We start from the raw sequence: 25,416 nt of genomic DNA on the forward strand, positions 1-25,416 counted from the left end.
TCTTCGGGTTTTTTCTTCAGGATTGCTTCCTGAGGTGTTAGGCACCTTTGTGGGCCATCCCTCAGTCGAAGCCGGACGTCCGGGGGGGTTGGTTACCTCCGTCTGGGTTTCGTCCGTCACCACTCGGAGTGTGAAGACCAGGGGCTCCTGGTTACTCACCTCCATGGCTGCTCCCCCAAAGCTGCTCCTTCGACCCTCTCTGCTCAAAAGGACTCAGTAAAGTTTAAAAAAAAAAAAGTAAAACTGAGTGAGACTCCCTCTGTTTCGAGCTGAGGTAAGGAGTAGGGTTGGGACAGTCAGCCTTGCAGGCACTCCGGGGTGTTTGGCAGCCCTTCGGCCTTCTTTCCCTCTACTCCCGGGGCTCTGGGTTGCTCTGAAGGGACGAGGTAAGTGTTTTCTTCGCCGGCCAGTTTTTGGCACGGCTCACCGCACTTGGCAGCGCAACCCGTTGCAACGAGCCTGTCAGCGTTTTTATTCTATTTTTTCCGTTCCTCCCCTCAGCTCCTGGGCTGCATGGCTGCGTGTTTTGTTTTGGTTTTTTTTCAAGGGGCCCTCGCTTTCTCTCCACGCTCTGTCAGGCGTGTGGGCACGAAGGCAGAATTTTAGTTTTGTGTTTTTCCCTCCCTTATCCTTCCTAGGGATGGAGAGTTCGTCGGGACCCTGAGCCCTTCCCCCGGGATGGGGGATCTTCATCCTGAGGCTCAAGGGAGGAGGGATCCCCTCCAGTCATAGCCCTTGTGGCTGAGGACAGCGCTGGGGGACTGACCGGCTCCTGAGGATCCCATTCCGGCAGATGGAGACCCGGAGGGGTTTTCGCCGGAGTTTGTCTTGTTAATGCACCAGGCTTTCCTGGCCAGAAAGCAGGCGGGCTTCAGGATGCAAATTCAGTTAGTGGGTCTTTCCGAGCCACGGTTCAAGAAAGGTAGACTCGAGGAACAGCAGGCCCGCCGGGGAAGTGATGGTCCCCAGGGGCCACAGACCCCTCCCCCACCCTCCGGAGCTCCAGATCAGAGTTCGGCTCAGGTTCTGGATTTGGTTCCTGATCTTGGGGACCCTGATCAAGTTGCTGCAGATGATGATTTGCCACCCACAGAAGGGGATGAGCCCAGCGTGGTCTGCCTTTTAAGTGGGATGAACTACGACCCCTTATTCCCCAGGTGTTGGAAGTTCTGGGGCTTAAGATCTCTCAGGAAGAATCAGATAGTAATGGGGTTAATCCGGTTCTTGACTGAATACGGGGGCCCACTTCGTCCTTTCCACTGCCTAAAAAGGTTCGCAAGCTGGTGACCCGCAAGTGGGATGCACCGGACACGGGGCTCAAGGTGGGCAGAGCTATGGCCAAGCTCTATCCTCTTTCAACAGATGTCTTGGATCTTCTGAAAATTCCGAAGGTAGATGCGGCGGTTTCGGCTGTGACAAAGAAGACCACTATTCCGGTAGTGGGTGCTGCCGCTTTAAAAGATATGCAGGACCGTAAGCTCGAGATCCAGTTGAAGCGAGTCTTTGAAGTGGCTGCGTTGAGTCTTCGGGCCACGATGTGCGCCAGCCTCATGCAGAGGGCATGTATGTGCTGGATTCAGGCCTCTAACACCACTATAGGAGCTGGCAGTGGTGCCACCTTGGAGGGCACTCGTTTGGAGGCAGGCATCGCATATGTAGCAGATGCGCTTTACGACCTAGTGCGAACTTCAGCGCGCAGCATGGTTTCTGTAGTGACTGCGCACCGACTACTGTGACTGCGCAATTGGTCAGCGGATTTGTCTTCAAAATCTCAGCTGTGTTACCTCCCATTTAAGGGTAAGCTTCTGTTTGGTGAGGAACTGGAGTAGTTGGTAAAGCTACTCGGAGAATCTAAGGGGCATAAGTTGTCGGAAGATAAAAGGGCCCACCAGAAAGGTGTTTCCTTCGCGGCTGCGTTTTCGGGATTCACACTGATTTCGTTCCGGCAGGTATTCCTCGCCTTCACGTCTAAGCAGACCTCAGGACGGCAACAGTCCTTTCGAGGGGGTTGTCGTCCCGGCCGGGATTCTGGACACCTCGGGACAGGAGGTAGTAAACCCTCCCAATGAAGCCATGAGTCCCCATTCCGCGTCGAAACTGTCGGGGGCAGATTGTCCAGCTTTTACACGGAATGGGCAAGGATCCCCTCAGACCGTTTGCTCCTGGAGGTGATCAGAGAAGGCTACACTCTAGAGTTTTCACGTCCCGTGCAGGAGGTGTTCGTGGAGTCCCGCATGGCCTCGCGCAACAAGCAGGAAGCTGTACGGGAGACCCTGCAGCACCTGATCCAGCTATAGGCCATTGTCCTGGTTCCGGAGGCAGAAGAGGGTCGCAGACTTTACTCGGTTTACTTTGTGGTTCCCAAAAAGGAGGGCACATTTCGTCCCATCCTAGACCTACAGGAGGTGAACAGTTGTCTCCGAATCTCTCGTTTTCCCATGGAAACCCTGCGGATGGTACTGGCTGCTGTTTGGAAGGGGGAGTTCCTTGCGTCCCTGGATCTTAATAACATAAAAACATGCCATACTGGGTCAGACCAAGGGTCCATCAAGCCCAGCATCCTGTTTCCAACAGTGGCCAATCCATGCCATAAGAACCTGGAGGCTTATCTGCATTTTCCAATACAGCTATGTCACCAGAGGTTTCTACGCTTCAAGGTCTTGGGACAACGCTTTCAGTTTCAGGCCCTTCCATTTGGTCTGGCGACGGCTCCTCAAACTTTCACCAAAGTTATGGTGGTTGTAGCAGCCTTCCTTTGCAAGCAGGGGATTCTGGTCCATCCATACCTGGATGACTGGCTATGTGAGTAATGTCACCAATACCTAGTTTCATTGCTCTCCTGATACAGCTGGTCAGTTGAGGCTCAACAAGTATACCTAACACCTATCTAAAGTCTATCACCTATACTTAGTTGCTTCAGAATTCTGACCAAATTTATCTTTAGTAGGGCATGTTTCCATACTGCAGCATTTTTTAGCATTTCTTGTCACAAAGCCACCTGCTACCAGCTGCAGCCGATTAATCCCTTTACCCATTTTACACTCCAGGTGTTGCCACACACAATCTATTAGGTTGGCCCTTGGTGGTCCTAGCCCAGGGAGCTATGGGCTAGGAAGGGGCACTTATCCATCATAGGGGTAGGGGTGCTCTAATCCTATGTAGAAAGTAGTTTGCGCTCAATGCACAGTCAAGCTATAGAATTTGTTACCAGAGGACATGGTCAAAGCAAATAGTATAATGGGATTTAAAAGAAGTTTGGACAAGTTACTAGAGGAAATGTCCATACAACAATGTCCATACAACAACATTTTATTATTTGTGCTTTCTCTAGAAGGTCTAAATAATCCATTCTAGGTTTTGAGGATAGCAAAGTTATGAGCCAAAGTTATGGTTGGATGATAATTGTACCTGCCCTGGGTAGAAGTAAGAATATAGAGATTACAAATATTTCAGTGTTGATGGGACAGGGTAGGTACATGCTCTAGAGTAAGATGACGTATAATCCTTTTAAGAGTAGAGAAAGGTGCTTGGTCCAGATTTCAATCCAACCAATGAAGGATTTAGTAGGAGAAAGGAATTTGAAAAATGACTTTGAGTTTAAATGTAGAATACTAAATACAAGATTTGTTGTGACAAAATATGTTGGCTTATAACCTAATTTTAGAATTTATTATACATGTGATATATGACAGAAACATGGTTGAAAGGATGAACTCTGCCCTAAACAAGCATGCCCAAGTGGATACTCATTCTACAATAGGAATAGGAAATGTGGAGTAGCCTTTATAAACCTGAATTGTTTAAAGATTACGGAAGTTGAGCTTAGACACCTACCTAGGTAGATGTCATTTTTATACTCCGGGAAGCAAATTATTTTTAATTTGCTTCTAATTTATAACCTTCCAGATCTGACTATACCATCTTTGATGGACTTGACAGAATTAATCACACTATGGGCTTCTAGTTTCTCGCTGTTAATCATTTTAGGAGACTTCAATGTACACGGTGAAAATGCAGAGATGGGGCTTGAGTTTATAACCCTTAATAAAGACTCTAATCCGAAACATCTCTCGATGAATATTGTCTCTAAATACTCTCACTAAATTTTCACAAAAAATTGTAATTACTGAACCAGCTGCAACTATAAATGACTATTTGAACGCCAACCAGCGTTTTAATTCCCAATTCAGCTCCTTGAGTTATAAATCAGATCTTCACCACCTATAAAGCACAAAAATCACAAACTGCCCAAGAACCTGTTGCGGATGACGTTTATGCAACGGGATCTAGATGCTGAAACCAAGAAGCAGTTGGCAGAGGAGGAAAGGAAGATAATCAATGATGAGATGGCATTATGATTTTAATACATGGGATTAGTGGTTTGTTTGAGATAACATATGCTGGGTTTCATTATAGATGCTGTATGTCCCCTGATGAAGCCATATGGGAGAAACAAGGGCCTCTTGTAGGGTGATTGATTGAATATATAGAGGGAGAATCATTGCCATTCAGAGATGTCAAAAAGACTTCAGCATTGATGGTTGAATTGTGAATAACATATAGGGAGGATCATCGCCAGTTGAAGATGTGAAAAGATTACAGCACTGATGACGGCAGCATAAAACATACATAGGAGTTGAGAAATTGTTTATTTAGATATTGAAGACACAATATTCGTCGAGAGATGTTTTGGATTAGAGTCTTAAAAAGGGTTGAAAATGACATTATAGCCAGTAGGGTGCATAATATAATCATTGAAATGGTAGGGATTAAAAATGTGTTCAACCATTCCCTGCAATAAGAGTTGTAAATGGCATAAAAGCCATAAGGGTGTATAAGATAGTTATTGATGAAAAAAACAAATTTGGTTACGCTTGCTGGTTTGTATAACAGTGCTTGTCATCAATGAGTATTGTATCATTGTTTTAATATTGATGAATGAGTGTGCATGTTTATAAGTGTGAGCTTTCATGCCATTTGGATATGTTTTATGGTAAATGTTATGTAAATTTTGATGATAAAGTTTGTATGTTCTCATTCATGTATGTTTTACATTCTTTTAAAAGAGCAGCAGCTGTGTTAAGTATTTATTTAAATAAGAACATAAGAATTGCCATGCTGGATCAGACCAAGGTCCATCAAGCCTAGCATCTTGTCTCTGACAGTGGCCAATCCAGGTCACAAGTACTTGACAGATCCCATAAAGTAGGTCTAATTCCTGTTCTCGCTCTCAGGGACAGCTTTCTTTAGACTTCCTGGCTAATAATGTGTTATGGACTTTTACTCTAGAAACATGTCCAAACCTCTCTTAAACCCCACTGTGCTAGTCATCTTGACCGTGTCCTCTGGCAACAGAAGCCACAGGATATTCCAACTTTGGGGTCAGCCAACAATGGACCTCTTTGCATCCGAACTGAATCACAAAGTGGACAGATTCTGCTCTCTGCTCAAACAGAGGAACCAGTTAGCCAAGGACACCTTTGCTCGTCCCTGTAACTCAGGTCTTCTATACACGTATCCCCCGATACCGCTAATAACCAAAACTCTAGTGAAGCTGCAACAGGACAAAGGGTCAATGATACTCATAGCCCCGTATTGGCCTCGGCAAGTATGGTTTCCCATACTCCTCGACCTCTCGATCAGGGAACCAATTCGCCTGGGCACAGCACCTACTCTCATAACTCAGGATCAGGGCATTTTGCCAAACTTCAAACCCTATCCCTGACAGCCTGGATGTTGAAAGCTTGATCCTGCAACCACTCAATCTTTCAACTAAAGTATCTAAAGTGCTTGTAGCTTCACGAAAACCTTCCACACGAAAATCCTATCGTTGCAAGTGGAAAATATTCACCACACGGTGCACACAGAAAAGTATTGACCCTTTTTCCTGCCCCACGTCATCATTTTTTAGACTATCTCTGGCACCTTTCAGACTCTGGTCTCCAGACTTCGTCAGTAAGAGTTCACCTAAGTGCTATCTCAGCTTACCACAAGGGAGATGGGGATAACCTAATATCAGTGCAACCCCTTGTCAGTAGATTTATGAGAGGTTTAATTCAACTAAAACCCCCTTTACGGCCACCAGTCACAGAATGGCACCTTAATGTAGTACTAACAAGGCTCATACGTTCTCCCTTTGAGCCCATGGATTCCTGCGATGTTAAACTTCTTACATGGTTCTCTTCCTAGTAGCCTTTACATCTGCTCGAAGGGTTAGTGAGTTACAAGCACTTATCACATACTCGCCCTATACTAGGTTCTTACATGACCGAGTGGTCCTGCATACTCACCCTAAATTCCTTCCCAAGGTGGTTACTGATTTCCACTTGAATCTGTCTGTAAACTGATTCAAGACCTCACTCTCACCAGGACGAAAGAGTTTTGCACACCTTGGACTGTAAACGCGTGCTAGCATATTATCTAGACCGCACAAAAGCCCATAGAAAGTCCACCCAGTTCTTTGTTTCTTTTGACAAAAACAAACCTTGTATGGCAGTGGGCAAACAAACTCTCTCCAATTGGCTAACGGATTGTATGGACTTCTGCTATGAAAAAGCAGGCTTTTCTCTCCAGGGACGAGTAAAGGTGCACTCAGAGCAATGGCAACCTCAGTAGCACACTATCGTTCAGTACCAATTACTGACATCTGCAAAGCTGCAACATGGAGCTCTCTTCACACACATTTGCAGCTCATTACTACCTGGACAAGGAAGGTAGACAAGATTCCGCCTTTGGACAATCTGTCTTTAAAAAAAAAAAAAAGAAAAAACTTATTTCCAGTATAATCCCAACTCCTTCCACATACAACCTGCTGTGATTTCAGGCTGCCTCATTTTTTCCAGCAGTACACCAGTTGTTGTGCCTGTTGCACAAGTTGTACACTGTTGGTCCAAAACAAAGATGACTTAGCCTGTAGCTTGCTAATCACCCATATGTGAGGACTATCATCCTGCTTGTCCTGGGATAAAGCAAAATTGCTTACCTTGTAATAGGTGTTATCCCAGGACAGCAGGATGTAGTCCTTACGAAACCCACCCGCCACCCCGCAGAGTTCGGTCTGAAACGTTTTGTTGTTTTATTTTTGTTAAAGCTTATTGCTACAAACGAAACTGAAGGGAGACCCCTATGGCTCGAGGGATCATGGCATGCTCAGTGTGCCAGTCAAACGTTTCTAGAAACTTTGACAAAGTTTTCCGTGATAGGGCTCCGTCCAGTGATGTCACCCATATGTGAGGACTACATCCTGCTGTCCTGGGATAACACCTATTACAGGTAAGCAATTTTGCTTTCTCCCTTTTTTGTTAAGGGCAACCCTTAAATATGGAGTGTGTAATTATAGTGAACTGCTCACCTTTGGAGAAATCAAAATTGCTTACATGTAACAGATATTCTCTAAAGACAGCAATTCACTGATCATATAAACCCGCACTCATTCTCATTAAGTTGAGCTCAGCTTAAGTACAGAACTGAGGCAGCTGCAGGGATGTGGGAAATCTGGTGCATGCTCAGAGAATATTCAAGACTTTGCTAGAATCCTCTGGAAAATACATTGTGTCAATGCCATTGAATAACAGCACCCGTGTGTCTGACTAGTGAACTGCTGTTTTCAGAGAACATCTGTTACAGGTAAGCAACTTTGTTTTACATAAAATCACTGGTCTGCTTTTCTGCTTAATCATACTCTCTTTTATTGCTTGGTTACACTGAATTATTTTATTCAGGCCGTGTTCCCTTTGTTCATGATGATATTGAATATGCCTGCAAAGACATGGAAGAAAAGAGACCACCAATAATTTTTGTTCATGTCTGATGATGCTATGAATGGAAAGAACATAGCTTGCTTCTCCCCTTCCCTTGAGAACAGTTTTATATATTAAAAAAAAAAAGCTGCATTACTGGGGCATCTCCATGGCTCATGTCATAATGTTGTGGTGCAACAGACTTAGGCTGCTGTTTGACAAGGCTAGGAGTGCTCAGGCATGCTTTGTATGTTGTCCAGGGGAGGAACAATCTTGAAGTGTATTTCTATCCAGTCCTCAGGTTACCTACACCACCTAGGTATTGCTCTGTGGAGGAAGGGGACAGTTTTTTAAATGAGGGAAAAATAGGGAGGGTTAAAAAATCAATTACTGGCAATAAACACAATGGCTATGACTTTGAAAGTTGAGTAGATGCCTACTAGAGCCTGTGAATCTCTAAGGGTTAACTGAACTCTGCCTCATTTCTTTCCTGCGCATTCTATGATTACTGGAATCTCCAGAATCTGCATTATATCTAATGTGGATGACCTCTCCACCAAGATCAGCAAATCTTGAAAAATATCCCTTGTAGCCATGAAAAAAAGGCCTTTGGAAGCTTTGGTATATTCTAGCTATGAACATTTCCTACCGTAAAGTTGCTATTATTAGACAAAATTGTCTTCTCCTACTTAAGCAGTAGCAGCACTTTTTCATCTATTGTGCTATGTTTCTTTTCCTACTAGTGAACAGCAGATAAATGCTGATTTTGATAACCATTTTGTCTTTCTATATTATAATTTTCTCCTTCCCTTCTGTTTTTTTCACCTTATCTTAATCTTCAATTCTATTGGATGGAATGATCCTGCAGGTTTTTCATGGAACAGAACAGTAGGATCTTCCAGACGCTGCTGGAGGTGTCTACAAGCCAGGACAAGACTCTGACTGCAGAGCATGCTCGGAGCATGGGCCTGGATCCCCAGGGTGACCGCAGTTTTCTAATGGATCTGCTGGAGGTGTATGGCATAGATGTTATGCTAGTCATCGACAACCCCTGTTGTCCATAGATTTAGAGTGGAACCTTTTACAACAGTTTAAAAAGGGTTTCTGGACATTGTGGAAATTTTGTGAAGTTTAGCAAATAGAATCACTTGAAGAGTCATTTATTTAATAACTTTCTGCAAAGAAAAGGAAGACAAGAAAAATGTTCTTTAATTTTTAAAAATGTGATTTTTCATTTCTACTTTTTCTGAAGTAATCACAAAGGGGTTTATGGGTGGCTTCTGATTTTTGTGTGCTGGTGTCATCTTCTTGTGCATTCCTTCTTGAGCGTTGTACGTTTGCAGCTGGTTAGGATTGGGGTGTGACAAATGGACGACTGCTAGTCTAGGGTGCTGGTGTATGGTGACAGTGTTTTGCTGTGGGCCAGGGCTTCCCAAACCTGTTCTGGGGTCCCCACAACCAGTCAGGTTTTCAGGATATCTACATAAAGATGAATGAGATCAATTTGCATATCATGGAGACTCTATGTACACTTATCTCATGCATTTTCATGGTAGATATTCTGAAAACCCCTACTGGCTGTTGGGGGGGGGCTCCAGGACAGATTTAGAAAGCCTTGCTTTAGGCCCCAGGGCTTTAGGGCAGGGGTGGCCAACTCTTGTGCTTGAGAGCCACAACCAGGCCAGGTTGGGTTTTGTTTTTTTTTTTTTTTTTAGAATATCCACAAGATAGATTTGCATGCATGGCCTGTATTGTATGCAAGTCTATCTCATTAATATTCATTGTGGATATCCTGAAAACCAGGCCTGTTTTTAGCTCTCAAAGACTGGAGTTCACGACCCTTGCTTTAGGGGTGATGAGTGATAGAAAAGCTTTGATTAAGTTATCTCTATTACTCTAGTGCCCAGAGCCCTTCTGTCACAACTAAGCTTGTACTTAGATGGGCAGTAGCGTGAAAAAGCCTCATGTTTTGCCTTGTAAACAGGGTCATATCTGTCCCTCCCCTATCACTGATGTGAAATGAAGCTTCCAGTTAACTATACTTATCCTTGTCCTAAGGAGAACATATTAAGTACTTTGTACATGTTGTTGGTCTTAATTTTGCTGCTATCAAGCTGAGGTCCCCTGCAGCACAGAAACACAGATATAGTGTCTCTGAACTGGTTTTATTTAGAAACTGTGTCAAAATAACAGTTCTTGATTTATGCACTGCAGGTAAACTTAATAGGTAATTTAGAGTTGGATAAGGCTTACTTCCAGTCCAGGTATTCAGTCCGGGTCATTTCACAGTATATCCTTTTCAGAGAGCACATAAAACAACTGGGAACAAACTTCTACTTACAGACAAGGTACAAGACTTCTAATCTTAACATCACAGTATAACAGTAATGCACATCAGGCGCAGAGCTCCCGGGTCTTCTTCCTGGCGCCTACCTGTTCCTGTGACCTCCTAGCAGACTAAATGTTTTGCACATCTAGCTGGATCCTCAGGGCTGGGGCCATTCCCCAGGCTATCTACCATCTGAAATGAGCTCTCTTTGGGTCAACCTGTGGTCCATGTGCAAGACACCAGCCTTGAACTCAACAGAGCCTAATTGATTTTGAGTAAACTATTTATCTCCCTCTGTTTCAGCTTCATTGGTTGTAATTCACATAGTAAGAGGCCAATATAATCTGAGCATTAAAACTGTGCTGAAATTCAGCATGTTTTATTAACATACAAGTGAAAAACATTTTTAACTCCTAATGCAGTAAGTTAATGGTAAGCTAACTTGGAGTTTAAAAAGCACCCTAACCTGAAAATATGAGTAAAAAAATGCCTAGCATGCATAAAAAAGATGATTTATGCATGGAAGATCACATTTTCTGCACCTAAATTATATTTTATGTGTAGAAAACATTTGTATGCACAATGCATATTTTCTATGCATACATTAGTACAGGGCCTAGCAGCAGAACGCAAGCTTCTGTCCATATACTAAATTAACCCTAGAAACTTTATTCTATCTTTGACTAAGAGTTTTCATTGCTAAAAAATAAATAAATAAATACAAGCTAGGCTAGCACACCTTTTTGCATTGGGTGCAATAATATCGTCATTACCATCAGATTTACATTGAGGAGCACAAATTTGTGCAGACATTGTTTGCACTGGCGGTAAAGTTTGTGTATAAAAAAATGTGTGCACAACTGCAGGTAAACCAGTGCATTCTGCTGCGTGCACCTTACTACATCAGCCTCTACCACAGTAGATGACAGTGCTAACAATCAACTGTAACTGTTATAAAAGTCCCCAGTCCTGAGGATATGTTCCAGTTGCCAACCATTGAACCTGTGACCTGCTTTTAGGAGATAGATCCTTCTCTAAATCAGATTTTGTCATCTGTCTTGTTGGACATCTATTATATGGTGTAGAGAATCATAAAAGCTCCTATACTTAATTCAGCAATTCACCTATTCTTTCAACTACTGCACAGCTTTAGAATTTAATGACAGGTTGCACCTAGTTCCTATTTCTGAAACTTGTTCATTTCTGTATCAGGGCCTGTATAGTCTGTAGCAGCGTCTGGGACTTCACCCTAAGAACAGCAGTTGATACTCAGAATTGAAAGAAACAGAATATGCAAGCTGGAACAGACCTGATAAAACTGGATAAGCATGTAAGGAGCCCATTTAAAGATTTAGCTCACAAATACATTAAGTTCCATATAGCAGGATTCAGTGTAATATGCAAAACCAATTACAGAGACTTAAAGAAGAACTCTAGGGGGCCACTGCCTTATACAGTGGTAATTTCCAGAGATGTTAGCTTTCTGGCTGACCACTTGGAAAAAAAACAAGTTAGCTACAAACTGACTTAACATTTTGCTGGTGTATTTATCCATTTTAGGTTCAACAACTAGTATAGACTGAAATGTTCATTCAGTCCCTATTCTAGATAATAAGGTAGATTAGCTAAGGAGGATTTGGTCCAGCTGTTGGGCATGAGAAAAGAATGCATCTCCAGAGTGTGTTTATCTGCAGACTTTTTTTTTTTTTAAATATTCACTAACCTGGGTTGCCACTTCTATAATGCTTATCTCCTTTTACAACCTACTGAAGTACTTTCATTCGGGCCGATACAGTAAAGTCTGCGGGAGAGCAGACCGGCGTGCGCACAGGCCACTCTCCTGTGCACGCGATTCTCTATTTAAATGTGGCCCAGCGGTAGAAACAGGCAAAAGGAGGTGCTAGGGACACTAGCACATCCCTAGCGCCTCCTTTTGGACTGGAGCGGCGGCCGTCAGCGGGTTTGACAGCCGACGTTCAATTTTGCCAGCGCTGGCAAAATTGAGCGTCCGGTTTTCAACATGACAGTAGCCGGCCGACTTAAAATTTATTTATTTTTTTTACTTTTTTTACCCTTCGGGACCTCTGACTTAATATCGCCATGATATTAAGTCAGAGGGTGCACAGAAAAGCAGTGCCCGAAGAAATTAGCGCCTACCTTTGGGTAGGCGCTAATTTCTGAAAGCAAAATGTGCGGCTTTGCTGCACATTTTGTTTTCTGAATCGCGCGGGAATACCTAATAGCGCCCGCAACATGCATTTGCATGTTGCGGGCGCTATTAGGTTCGGGGGATTGGACGCGCGTTTTCAGCCCCTTACTGAATAAGGGGTAAGGGAAAACACGCGTCTAATGGCGAGTTAACAGTGCTGTATTAACAGTGTATTAACAGCGAGTTAACAGTACTGTATCGGCCCGACAATAAGGGCAAGGAGCCTTTCTGATGTAGCTGGACTATTTTTAGGAGCAAGCTGAAGTTACTCATCCAGTATATGGCTCTCAAGAGAGGGTTAATTGAAAGATTTGTTAATTTTTCTGTGATCATAGGGGCAGTCATGTGACTTATTGTGTGTACTACAGAACTAAGGATATGGGATATGTAAGCAGCAGAATGTATGCTGGCCACAGCCCCTGGAGAAAGATTAAAGATTATGGGTAAATATCTTTACTCAGTAATTCTTGTGCAGTAGGGCCGCCTCCCCACCCCCACCTGGGAAGTTGACTTTGAGAGAGGAGTTAGCTTGCTTTGTAATGTATCTGTCTTTTCCTTAAGGGCTTCTTGCACAGTTGTTTTATTGATGTAAATGATTTTTATACATGCAGGATCAGACTCGCTCACTCGTTATTCCTTCTCACTACTTGTTAAAATTATGCACAAGTGTGCTGCCAGGCCCTCCATACCAGGGGTGGCTATGTATATGTTTATGAAGTGCTAGATTCTAAAGTATGTTCGGATCCTGCTTTGGTGAAGACTGATTTATAAATATAACTATATGTCCTCTTCATGCTGGGAATCCTATTGTTCTCTCAATACCTTAACTGTGCAGATTGTAGAGCAGTGCTACTCAACTTGAGGCTCTAGAGCCAGATGTAGCTTTTATCCATCACAGAATGTTTACAATAGTGCAGAATCAAATGGCACTATAAGTTTTATTTTAATAAGATAGTTATTAAATGTGTCCTCCTGGACTGATACTGCCAAAGTCACTCTCTTGAGTGTCAATGTGAGTACCACTGCTCCTGAGGTGCAAATTCAAGAGAATTATTTCAGTCATGTATGCTAACTAAATTTTCTTATCACTATTGTTTGTGGAACAGTACTAGTCATATAAAGGCTGATAGGTACCTTAATTACCTAAATATAGGCTCCTATGTTAGGTGTCTAATGCTGAAAACCAGTGCTAGCGCCTAATTTTTCTCCTTGTCCTAATTTTCTGCCTCTGTAACCACCTGCGTTATAGGAGCTGAGTAAAACTAGGTGTCTAAATTTAGGGTTTTCAACCCTAGTGAATTTCAAAAGGGACAATTTAGGGGCCTAACTTACAAAGTTAGGTTCCTAAACCCTTTGAAAATTGGCCTCATGGTATTCAATACTTTGCAAGCAGAAAATGGTGGTCAGCTGTATACATTTGTGATGTCAGACTGGTGCTGACCCAAAACAATTGTTAACTTTTAAAATACTGTAATAAAAAGAAACCAAATCTTGGTCTTGATTCATTTTTTGCAGATGCATAGGCTTATAATGGTGAGAAACCCTCTTCCTATCCTGAATTTTGCCACAAAAACTATTATAGGACTAATACTAAAGTAACTCAGATTGGATTGAAAGCTCTAGGTGCAAAATAGTACTGAGTCTGTCCTTTCCCTAGAATGTTGTTACTATCTGCTACACGGTGATTAAACAGAGACAGGGGTGAATTGAAAGAAAATATCTGGCTGGGGGATTTTTTCAAAACCAGCCCATAGGTATCTGTCTGACTCCCTTGTGTGTTTCCCTGCAGCAGATGCTTCAGTAGTTCCTAAAACAATGCCAACCCAACTCTCGAAGTACATCACCTGACAGAATGGAGCCAAAATTCTCCTCCAACCTAAATTTCATATTTTTCCTAAATAACTAAGAAGTAGAGCACACCCTAGACCAGGGTGAGCAAATTGAGCTCCAGTCCCCTTCCACCCATGCAATTGGTTGCACTCCTCCCAAGTATGGTTACATCTCTCTGTATACATCCTGGATTCCTAGTCTGGTGTTAGGATCTTGCCAACAAATCAGCTCTTGAACCAATTGCCACGTAATGGGACGACCACACTGCCAGCCAGCTGTTGGGTACACACACACACAAATCTCTTGCTCTGTGCATGGGTGTGTCTGTGTCTGAGAGAGAGACACCCACACACACTGTCTGATACAAGGTTTGTGTGTGAACGGGACACAGTGCCAGATGGGATTCTGCTTTCCTACATGATGCCAGTGCTGGTGCCAAGAGTCTTAGGTACCATAGGTGAACCTTATAGCCTTGTACCCCCTAGCCCTGCCCACCTCACATACAATTAAACATTATGCATGTATAATGTTTTATATGAAAAAACATTCAACATACAGTGTTCTGAGGTAAAAATATCACAACATGTAAATGTTATGTTTATATCCACACCTCAAAGGAGATGCAAAATAATAAATAAGGTCCAAAAACAGAGGAGGAGAGCTCTCCTTGCCCATAGAAATGTGACTCTCTACATAAGTTGTTGAAAATATACTGTCTACTGTCCCTCCTGACGCAGCCTTCTGGCGAAACACGGGGTCTGTGTCGGGGGACCCAGTCAAGAACTGTATATTTTTGATGGATGAGCAATGGAGTTGCCGAATTAAATGAGTGTTAAAAATAAATTTGAAATAATTCTGCATCACAAATCCTTCTATGTTTTTGGACCTTATTTATTTTGCATCTCCTTTGATGTGTGGATAATTATAATTTGGAGTGCAATTTCTCTTGCTCCATGTTTTTGGATTTTTCCAAATGTTATGTTAATATACATTGTTGTAGTACCACCCAGAAAACCATGCAAAAAAGACACTAGGATCCCATATGGCATGTTGGGTGTGGGCTCAAAAGCCTTGGGTAAACTGAATTACAATTATAAAATAGTACCTTCCATACCAAAATCAGCAGTAACTGCCAGCACTCAAACCTGTTAGCAAATAAAACCATCCAGGCTGTGTTAGATTCCTACACAAAAACTACACACTAGCAGTATGTCACCTCAGTCACACATGCATAACATAGGCAGAATGGGAGAGGGATTATGATGTCATGGTCAAATATGGTGGTTTAACCTGTGTGATCCAACTAGAGGCAAAAAATAAACGTCAAATTCACTGATATCCAGTGGTGGTACAGCTTGGCTAGTGCAGTAGTGGTGGCAGTGACAGTAATGAGTATATCATAATGAGAGCAGCAAAAGACCATCTGGTCTATCCAGTCTGCCCAGCAAATTTCTTATGGTAGTAACTGCTGCTCCGTGCAGTTTACCCCCATTTTCTTAGTATCTAGTCTGATGAATCCAGAACTAGTGGGTTATGCACCTCTACCAGCAGATGGAGACGGAGCAAAGCTGACATCAGCCTGCTAGTACTCTCTGTGTCCAGCAGATGGTTGATGTGTATCTCCTTACTGGGGATTGCTTCAAGATTTAGAAGGAGAAATAAAGAAAGGAAATTTAATTAGCTCTGCTCTCCTGCGGTGATACTAAATGGTCCCTCCCCCACTTGAGAATTCCTGAGGTGATTGCCGTGGTCCCTCAGATGAGTGCTTTGGTCTGGTAGCTGGTTTTCCTCAGCCAGTGTGGACTTAATCTTCAAACAGCTGAAAGGCAGTGGGGTAGATTTTATAAATGTAGGCGCGGGCGTACTTTTGTTCGTGCATCAGGTGCGAACAAAAGTATGCTGGATTTTATAAGATACGCGCGTAGCTTATAAAATCCGGGGTCGGCGCGCGCAAGGGGGTGCACATTTGTGCAACCTGCGCAAGCCGAGCCCAGCGTGTGTTGCCTGTTCCCTCCGAGGCCGCTCCGAAATTGGAGCGACCTCGGAGGGAACTTTTCTTCCGCCTCCCTTCACCTTCCCCTACCTAACCCACCCCCCCGCCCTATCTAAACACCCCCCCCCCCCCCCCCCCACCTTTGTTGGCAGATTTACGCCTGCGGGCTGCTGGCGTGCCATCACCCGACCCGGGGACTGGTCCGGAGGCCTTGACCACGCCCCTGGGCCGGCGCCATGCCCCCGAAACGCCGCGTCACTCACAGCACGCCCCCAACACGTCCCTCCATGCAAGCCCCGGGACTTACGCGCGTCCCGGGGCTTGCGCATGCCGCCGAGCCTATGCAAAATAGGCTCGGCGCGCACGGGGGGGTTTGGGGTAGGTTTTCAGGGGGTATGCGCATATCCCTTTGAAAAGGCCTTCGAGTTCACCCTTCCCCCGACGGGCCCCACGCCGACCACGGGGCTCTCTCTTCTCGGCCATCCGACTCCCAGGGCCTAACTTACCCGGCGACCTCCGTTCCAGCAGCCAGCCAACCACGTCCAGACCCAGCAGTGACATCAGCTTCCGGCATCGCTGCAGGGCTTGAAATCTGTACTCCTCTTCCAGCGCCGCGCAACAAAGGGGCCTGCCCCTTTGTTCGCCCCTTCGTGCGCCCAATAGCCCCCATTACCCACCTAATATATTCTCAAACCCTGGTTTTCCAATTATTTGTCAAGTCTCTACTTGTACAGTTTTGCCTAACCGTGCTTCCCCCTCAGGATCCCCCTCTGACCCTCACTACCTCTAAACGGTTCACACCCCTACCCATTCAAAAATGCCACCACTCTTATGCTATTGTCCTTTCCCCTCTCAGAAAAAAATACCCCAATAAAATTCGTCCACCCTCAACCCTACAACCCACTCACAATTGCAAAGGAGACTTACCCCCATCCTGATCTCTCCCCTCACCCAATTCCTTGGCCTCTCCCTCCTTTCTATACTCCTATTCAACGCACAATCCCTCCAAAAGAAAACCCATCTTCTCCATGACCTCCTAACTGACTCCAATCCTGAAATCTGCGCTATAACGGAAACATGGTTTAAGTCCCACGATACCCCTCTCATTAACCAGCTTCCTATAGATACCTACGATTTCTTCTCCTTACCCCACAAAAAGAAGAGAGGTGGTGGCCTACTACTCGCTGCCAAGAAAGAACTTAATCTCTCACCACAATCATGCAATCTCCCTAAACAATATGAAGTTGGCTTTTTTAAGTCCAAAGTCCTCCACGTTTGCCTCATCTATACCCCCCCCTGGCCTACTTGAAAACGACTCCTCACCTCTCATTGAATTCTTTGCTGACTCCCTCTCTCCAGACCTTCCTACAATCCTTCTTGGTGATTTTAACTTACACGTAGATACCACCCCGCAATCTCCTGCCTGTGAAGCATTCATCTCCTCACTAGAAGCTATGGGGTTTACTCAAATCATACACTCCCCCACCCACAAGGCCGGACACACACTAGACCTTATTTTTACCAACTCTGCTGTCTCTACCATTAATTCACCCACATGCCTCCCCGTACCCTGGTCCGACCACTCCATCATCCAAACCACCCTTGCAATTCAGCAGTCCTCCCCATCCGCTCAAACCCAGGCACATTCCTTTACATACCGCAAATCATGTACACTAGACACCCTTTCAACAACATGCTCAGACATTCCTAACCAACTCGACCTTACCTCAGCTGACAACGCCTTCTCCTCTTGGATTGACACCACCCTTAACATAGCTAACACACACTGCCCTATCACTGTGAAAACTATCAAACCTACCCATCCTAATAGGAAACCATGGTACACGCCTGAACTTAGGAAACTCAAAACCCTCCTCAGAACTTTTGAAAGGCTTTGGCGCAAACATCCCTCCCCAGCATCCAAAACAACCTACTACCAACTCATGCATGAATACAGGAAAGCCACCCTCTCGACCAAACGAGAACACTACGCCAAAAAGATTCACAGTTTCCAATACAACCCAAAGGTGCTTTTCACTATGATCTCCTGCCTTACCAACCCCACCCACACGCAACCTCAAACCCCCACCTCAATAAACTGATGCAATGAACTTGCGCACTTTTTCCAAAACAAAGTCTCTTCTCTCACCACACGCTTCTCCTCGAACCCCAACAATGTGACACTTCCCATTTTCAACTTTTCTGCTAAACTATCCTCTTTTGATGCATCCTCCTCCCTAGAAATAGAAAACTTCCTATGAAAAATGAGACCCTCCTCCCATCCCTCTGACACTATTCCAACTAAACTTCTCCTATCTATCCCCAAAGTCATCGCCAAACCGCTCTCCTCTATCTGCAACCTTTCATTAGAACAAGGCACTGTCCCCAACTGTCTAAAACAAGCAGTTGTTAACCTACTCTTAAAAAACCCAGTCTTGATCCCTCCATACTAGCTAACTACAGACCCATTTCCAATCTCCCTTTCCTTTCCAAAATATTAGAAAAATTAGTCAACTCTCGCCTATCTGACTACCTTGAACAATACAACATTCTTCCTCCCTCCCAATACGGCTTCCGAAAATATTTGAGCACCGAAAAGCTACTCCTCTCCCTAACTGACACCATCATCAATGGTTGCGATACAGGGTGCTCATTTCTCCTTGCCATGCTAGACATCTCCGCTGCCTTTGATACCGTGAATCACACTATACTAATCAACATCCTCAGCAACATTGGAATCTCCGGTACTGCTCTATCCTGGATCAAATCGTACCTACAAAATCGTCACTACACAGTTTCCTCTGATAACAAGGAATCTGACCCAATCAGCCTCAACCAAGGTGTCCCCCAGGGCTCATCCCTCAGTCCCTGTCCGTCCCCCCCCCCGCTCACCTCTCACCCTATCTTCCTATCGTGCTTACTCATCTCTACTTTCCCCCTCCTTTTTAAAGGTTAGCTGGCGCTAACCTTTAAAAAGGAGATAGAGCAGCTTTTAAACTAGAACAAAGGGGAAAGCCGACAGTCGCTCAGCAGCGCATGGTTCGGAGAGAGGTATCTTTAAAGGATACTAATGATGCATTAGAATTAGGGCATCCCAACAGTGAGGTTCCAATAATTAGAAAAGTAGTCCAAGTGCCTGTAACTAAAAACTCACCTGACCTAAAAAATTCTAACTTATCCCTTTCAATTAAAAAGCAGAATAAAAATACAAACAAAAAACAAACTTTGAAATGTTTGTATGCTAATGCCAGAAGTCTAAGAAGTAAGATGGGAGAATTAGAATGTATAGCAGTAAATGATGACATAGACTTAATTGGCATCTCAGAGACATGGTGGAAAGAGGATAACCAATGGGACAGTGCTATACCGGGGTACAAATTATATCACAATGACAGAGAGGAGCAGTCGGGAGGAGGTATGGCGCTTTATGTCCGGGATGGCATAGAGTCCAACAGGATAAACATCCTGCATGAGACTAAATACAAAATTGAATCTTTATGGGTAGAAATCCCTTGTGTGTCAGGGAAGACTACAGTGATAGGGGTATACTACCGTCCACCTGGTCAAGATGGTGAGATGGACAGTGAAATGCTAAGAGAAATTAGGGAAGCTAACCAAATTGGTAGTGCAGTAATAATGGGAGACTTCAATTACCCCAATATAGACTAGGTAAATGTATCATCGGGTCACGCTAGAGAGATAACGTTCCTGGATGGAATAAATGATAGCTTTATGGAGCAATTGGTTCAGGAACCGACGAGAGAGGGAGCAATTTTAGATCTAATTCTCAGTGGAGCACAGGACTTGGTGAGAGAGGTAACGGTGGTGGGGCAATAGTGATCATAATATGATCAAATTTGATTTAATGACTGGAAAAGGAACAGTGTGCAAATCCAAGGCTCTCGTGCTAAACTTTCAAAAGGGAAACTTTGATAAAATGAGAAAAATTGTTAGAAAAAAACTGAAAGGAGCAGCTACAAAAGTAAAAAATGTCCAAGAGGCATGGTCATTGTTAAAAAATACCATTCTAGAAGCACAGTCCAGATGTATTCCACACATTAAGAAAGGTGGAAAGAAGGCAAAACGATTACCGGCATGGTTAAAAGGGGAGGTGAAAGAAGCTATTTTAGCCAAAAGATCTTCATTCAAAAATTGGAAGAAGGATCCAACAGAAGAAAATAGGATAAAGCATAAACATTGGCAAGTTAAATGTAAGACATTGATAAGACAGGCTAAGAGAGAATTCGAAAAGAAGTTGGCTGTAGAGGCAAAAACTCACAGTAAAAACTTTTTAAAATATATCCGAAGCAGAAAACCTGTGAGGGAGTCAGTTGGACCGTTAGATGATCGAGGGGTTAAAGGGGCACTTAGAGAAGATAAGGCCATCGCGGAAAGATTAAATGATTTATTTGCTTCGGTGTTTACTGAAGAGGATGTTGGGGAGGTACCCGTAATGGAGAAGGTTTTCATGGGTAATGATTCAGATGGACTGAATCAAATCACGGTGAACCTAGAAGATGTGGTAGGCCTGATTGACAAACTGAAGAGTAGTAAATCACCTGGACCGGATGGTATACACCCCAGAGTTCTGAAGGAACTAAAAAATGAAATTTCAGACCTATTAGTAAAAATTTGTAACTTATCATTAAAATCATCCATTGTACCTGAAGACTGGAGGATAGCAAATGTAACCCCAATATAGGGCTCCAGGGGCGATCCGGGAAACTACAGACCAGTTAGCCTGACTTCAGTGCCAGGAAAAATAGTGGAAAGTGTTCTAAACATCAAAATCACAGAACATATAGAAAGACATGGTTTAATGGAACAAAGTCAGCATGGCTTTACCCAGGGCAAGTCTTGCCTCACAAATCTGCTTCACTTTTTTGAAGGAGTTAATAAACATGTGGATAAAGGTGAACTGGTAGATATAGTATACTGGGATTTTCAGAAGGCGTTTGACAAAGTTCCTCATGAGAGGCTTCTAGGAAAAGTAAAAAGTCATGGGATAGGTGGCGATGTCCTTTCGTGGATTGCAAACTGGCTAAAAGACAGGAAACAGAGAGTAGGATTAAATGGGCAATTTTCTCAGTGGAAGGGAGTGGACAGTGGAGTGCCTCAGGGATCTGTATTGGGACCCTTACTGTTCAATATATTTATAAATGATCTGGAAAGAAATACGACGAGTGAGATAATCAAATTTGCAGATGACACAAAATTGTTCAGAGTAGTTAAATCACAAGCAGATTGTGATAAATTGCAGGAAGACCTTGTGAGACTGGAAAATTGGGCATCCAAATGGCAGATGAAATTTAATGTGGATAAGTGCAAGGTGATGCATATAGGGAAAAATAACCCATGCTATAATTACACAATGTTGGGTTTCATATTAGGTGCTACAACCCAAGAAAGAGATCTAGGTGTCATAGTGGATAACACATTGAAATCGTCTGTGCAGTGTGCTGCGGCAGTCAAAAAAGCAAACAGAATGTTGGGAATTATTAGAAAAGGAATGATGAATAAAACGGAAAATGTCATAATGCCTCTGTATCGCTCCATGGTGAGACCGCACCTTGAATACTGTGTACAATTCTGGTCGCCGCATCTCAAAAAAGATATAATTGCTATGGAGAAGGTACAGAGAAGGGCTACCAAAATGATAAAGGGAATGGAACAACTCCCCTATGAGGAAAGACTAAAGAGGTTAGGACTTTTCAGCTTGGAGAAGAGACGACTGAGGGGGGATATGATAGAGGTGTTTAAAATCATGAGAGGTCTAGAACGGGTAGATGTGAATCGGTTATTTACTCTTTCGGATAGTAGAAAGACTAGGGGGCACTCCATGAAGTTAGCATGGGGCATATTTAAAACTAATCGGAGAAAGTTCTTTTTTACTCAACGCACAATTAAACTCTGGAATTTGTTGCCAGAGAATGTGGTTCGTGCAGTTAGTATAGCTGTGTTTAAAAAAGGATTGGATAAGTTCTTGGAGGAGAAGTCCATTACCTGCTATTAAGTTCACTTAGAGAATAGCCACTGCCATTAGCAATGGTTACATGGAATAGACTTAGTTTTTGGGTACTTGCCAGGTTCTTGTGGCCTGGATTGGCCACTGTTGGAAACAGGATGCTGGGCTTGATGGACCCTTGGTCTGACCCAGTATGGCATTTTCTTATGTTCTTATGTTCTTATGTTTCCCTCCGCTCCTAATGTATTTTCCACCTATTGTTTGTCAAATAGTATTATATAATGCCATTCTCAATTTTTATTAAACCTTTGTGTAAATATCCTTTTGCCTCCCATTCACCTAAGCAGCACCCCCTCCAGAGGTGCTTGCTCCTTGTAAATTATATGTAAATCACCACGGAGAGACAGAAGAATTAAATCAGTCCCAAAGCATCCAAATTTTTTAAATATGCAGTATTTTTATTCATCAAATCGGCAACTCCATTGCTCAAAGATGCGGAATTAACTTAACACCGGGTCCCCCGACACGGACCCGTGTTTCGCCAAACGCGGCTGCGTCGGGGGGGAACAGTGAATTCTTTATGGCATTCAAACTAAAATAGAAGAAAAACTATTAAAGTATTTAGCATAGAGACTGATAACAAAGGTGGATCCTATATTATCAAAACAATGAATACAGTATCATATCGATAAATATTTTTATGAACTCTATAAAAAAAGAGAGCAAACAGTGCTAATGCTATAGGATTTTAGCCTAAATCAAATTCGAGTACAAAATTCAAGTAAAGGCACCAAGCGGACACGAAAGTCAAACTTAGGAATACGTGCGAGTAACTATCCTAGAAGTGATAGCGGGTTTTAAAATACATCATATATATTTTTAAACTAGTAAAAACTCGAACTTAATATAATAAATCAAATTTTATCTATTTTAACCTGTTCAAATTTATATGATTTAGAAATATCTAACAACCATAAAAATCTAATCGCATGTCAAGAACTATGGCGGGTTACCTTTAAAGTTAGACTTTTAGACTGGCAATACTTTCTTTGACTTTTAGACTGGCAATACTTTCTTTGACAGATTGCTGCCGTGCTGGATTCTGAATGGCTGGGCGTTACCTTAGTAACTTACTTGTGATTGGTTAGTGGTTTTGGCGCCAATCCTGACACTTTAAATATTGAGCAGTGTCGGCGTTCTGGGCTCTTCTTGCCGAAAACGCCGTCTAAAAGTCTAACTTTAAAGGTAACCCGCCATAGTTCTTGACATGCGATTAGATTTTTATGGTTGTTAGATATTTCTAAATCATATAAATTTGAACAGGTTAAAATAGATAAAATTTGATTTATTATATTAAGTTCGAGTTTTTACTAGTTTAAAAATATATATGATGTATTTTAAAACCCGCTATCACTTCTAGGATAGTTAACTCGCACGTATTCCTAAGTTTTGACTTTCGTGTCCGCTTGGTGCCTTTACTTGAATTTTGTACTCGAATTTGATTTAGGCTAAAATCCTATAGCATTAGCACTGTTTGCTCTCTTTTTTTATAGAGTTCATAAAAATATTTATCGATATGATACTGTATTCATTGTTTTGATAATATAGGATCCACCTTTGTTATCAGTCTCTATGCTAAATACTTTAATAGTTTTTCTTCTATTTTAGTTTGAATGCCATAAAGAATTCACTGTTCCCCCCCCGACGCAGCCGCGTTTGGCGAAACACGGGTCCGTGTCGGGGGACCCGGTGTTAAGTTAATTCCGCATCTTTGAGCAATGGAGTTGCCGATTTGATGAATAAAAATACTGCATATTTAAAAAATTTGGATGCTTTGGGACTGATTTAATTCTTCTGTCTCTCCGTGGTGATTTACATATTGTTTGTGGAGAGCAGTTTCCGCTCCTTTTGATGTTTATGGACTTCTCCTTGTAAATTATAGCCATCTTCCTACTCCTTGTAAATTATAGCCATATTTATTTAGTTGTTTTTGTTTCCTTAATATCACAGTTACCGTTCAATGTAAAGGCTTCGCCTAAAGTTATTAAGTTACTTGTAAACCGATGCGATGTGCAAACGGATGTCGGTACATAAAAGGTTTTAAATAAATAAATAAAATCTACCCCAGTGAGTACAGGAAGCTGAGCGCAGCGGTGAAGATATATGACCTCTCACCCCGCAGCCAGAGACCATCTCTGTACTCAGCCAGGACAGGCTAAGTTCAGGTAAAGCTTAAAAAAAAAAAAAAAGACAGAAAAAGTTTATAGGTTTTCCTTCTTCCTCCGGTCTCTGTGCTTGGCGCCGTTCCAACATTTGTTCCCGCTCCCAAGGGAGGTTAAGGGACGTGGGCAGTCTGGCATGTTAAGCAGTCCTTTTTGGGCTAGGCCCTGCTCTTGGCTTTTCTCTGTGCCACAGTGGTAGACTGTGGTGGCATTTTCACATGCTTTTTCTGTGCGTTAGGCTGCCCTCTTCAAGATCGTTGGTAAATGCAAGTTCTGCTGACTGTGCATCTAGGTTGTGCATTCAGTTTTCAGATGCTTAGTGTCCAGGTTATAATGGCATCTGTTAGGCGTGCACTTAAGCCAAGAGGGGTAACTTCCTGTACGCATAATTTGGGACACCTAAAATTTGGGTGAATAGCCTTGAGACGCCTAAGTTTTGGAGGCATATATTTTGCAGCTTGAATTCAGCTGGACGAATACATTTCAGGTGCCTGATAAGCATACTGACAGAGTGATGGAGCCTATAACTCAGAAACCTAAGCACCTTTTCCTCTGTGTTGCCTTTCATATTCGGGCATCTCAGCCTGGCGTGCCCTCTTACATGTTCCAGCACTGTTTCGAGGATAGCGGAGAATTACCTTCTGCTTTTACTAAGCCTGGTTCTTCCCAGCCTGATGAGGGCTTGGGTAAAGACTTGTTAGGAGGGGCACCTTACCTTGGAACTCCCTTAACTGGTTCATTAGTGGGGGAAGGAAGCTCAGTGGGCACAGCACAGGTGCCTTCTGGTTTTGGCATGAATCCTTCTGCTTTTTCCTGGGCAGAATTATTTCAAGAACTACAATCCTTTCTTCAGGTGCAGTCCTCAGCCCTGACAAAGCCTATCAGGTCACAGTTGCAGGTGGTCACTTCTCACTCGCCCAGTACTACTGTTAAGCTCAGAAGTACTCCTAGATTGGCAGCAGGTCTTCTCAACAGGGATCTGGATGGCATGGATGAGGCGGCTGTGGAAATTCCTCTGGGACTGGAACCGTATAGGGCTATGTTGCAGTTCTTTCAAAGAGATGAGCTACTGGCTCTGATTTCCCAGACATTAAAGATGCTGGGAGTACCTGGACTTGATTCCATGTTT

At 43.2% G+C, this 25,416-nt stretch overlaps 1 protein-coding gene across 7 annotated transcripts in view; it reads left to right on the plus strand.

Annotated features, from left to right (window-relative positions):
- Positions 1-25,416, plus strand: part of DENND11 (DENN domain containing 11) — a 177,780-nt gene that overhangs the window by 95,119 nt on the left and 57,245 nt on the right. For 2 of the 7 annotated variants that reach the window (XM_029616151.1, XM_029616147.1), the window contains exon 9: positions 8,608-11,967. The exons of 3 other annotated variants lie outside the window; for them this stretch is intronic. In XM_029616151.1, coding sequence (XP_029472011.1) covers positions 8,608-8,803 — 196 coding nt within the window. In that variant the 3' untranslated portion in view covers positions 8,804-11,967. Of the gene's footprint in view, positions 1-8,607; positions 11,968-25,416 lie in introns of those variants that run through there. 2 more of the 7 variants (XR_003858654.1, XM_029616152.1) reach the window with 2 other exon arrangements.

This window comes from Rhinatrema bivittatum, chromosome 9, assembly GCF_901001135.1.
Source record: "Rhinatrema bivittatum chromosome 9, aRhiBiv1.1, whole genome shotgun sequence".
Taxonomy (NCBI): domain Eukaryota; kingdom Metazoa; phylum Chordata; class Amphibia; order Gymnophiona; family Rhinatrematidae; genus Rhinatrema; species Rhinatrema bivittatum.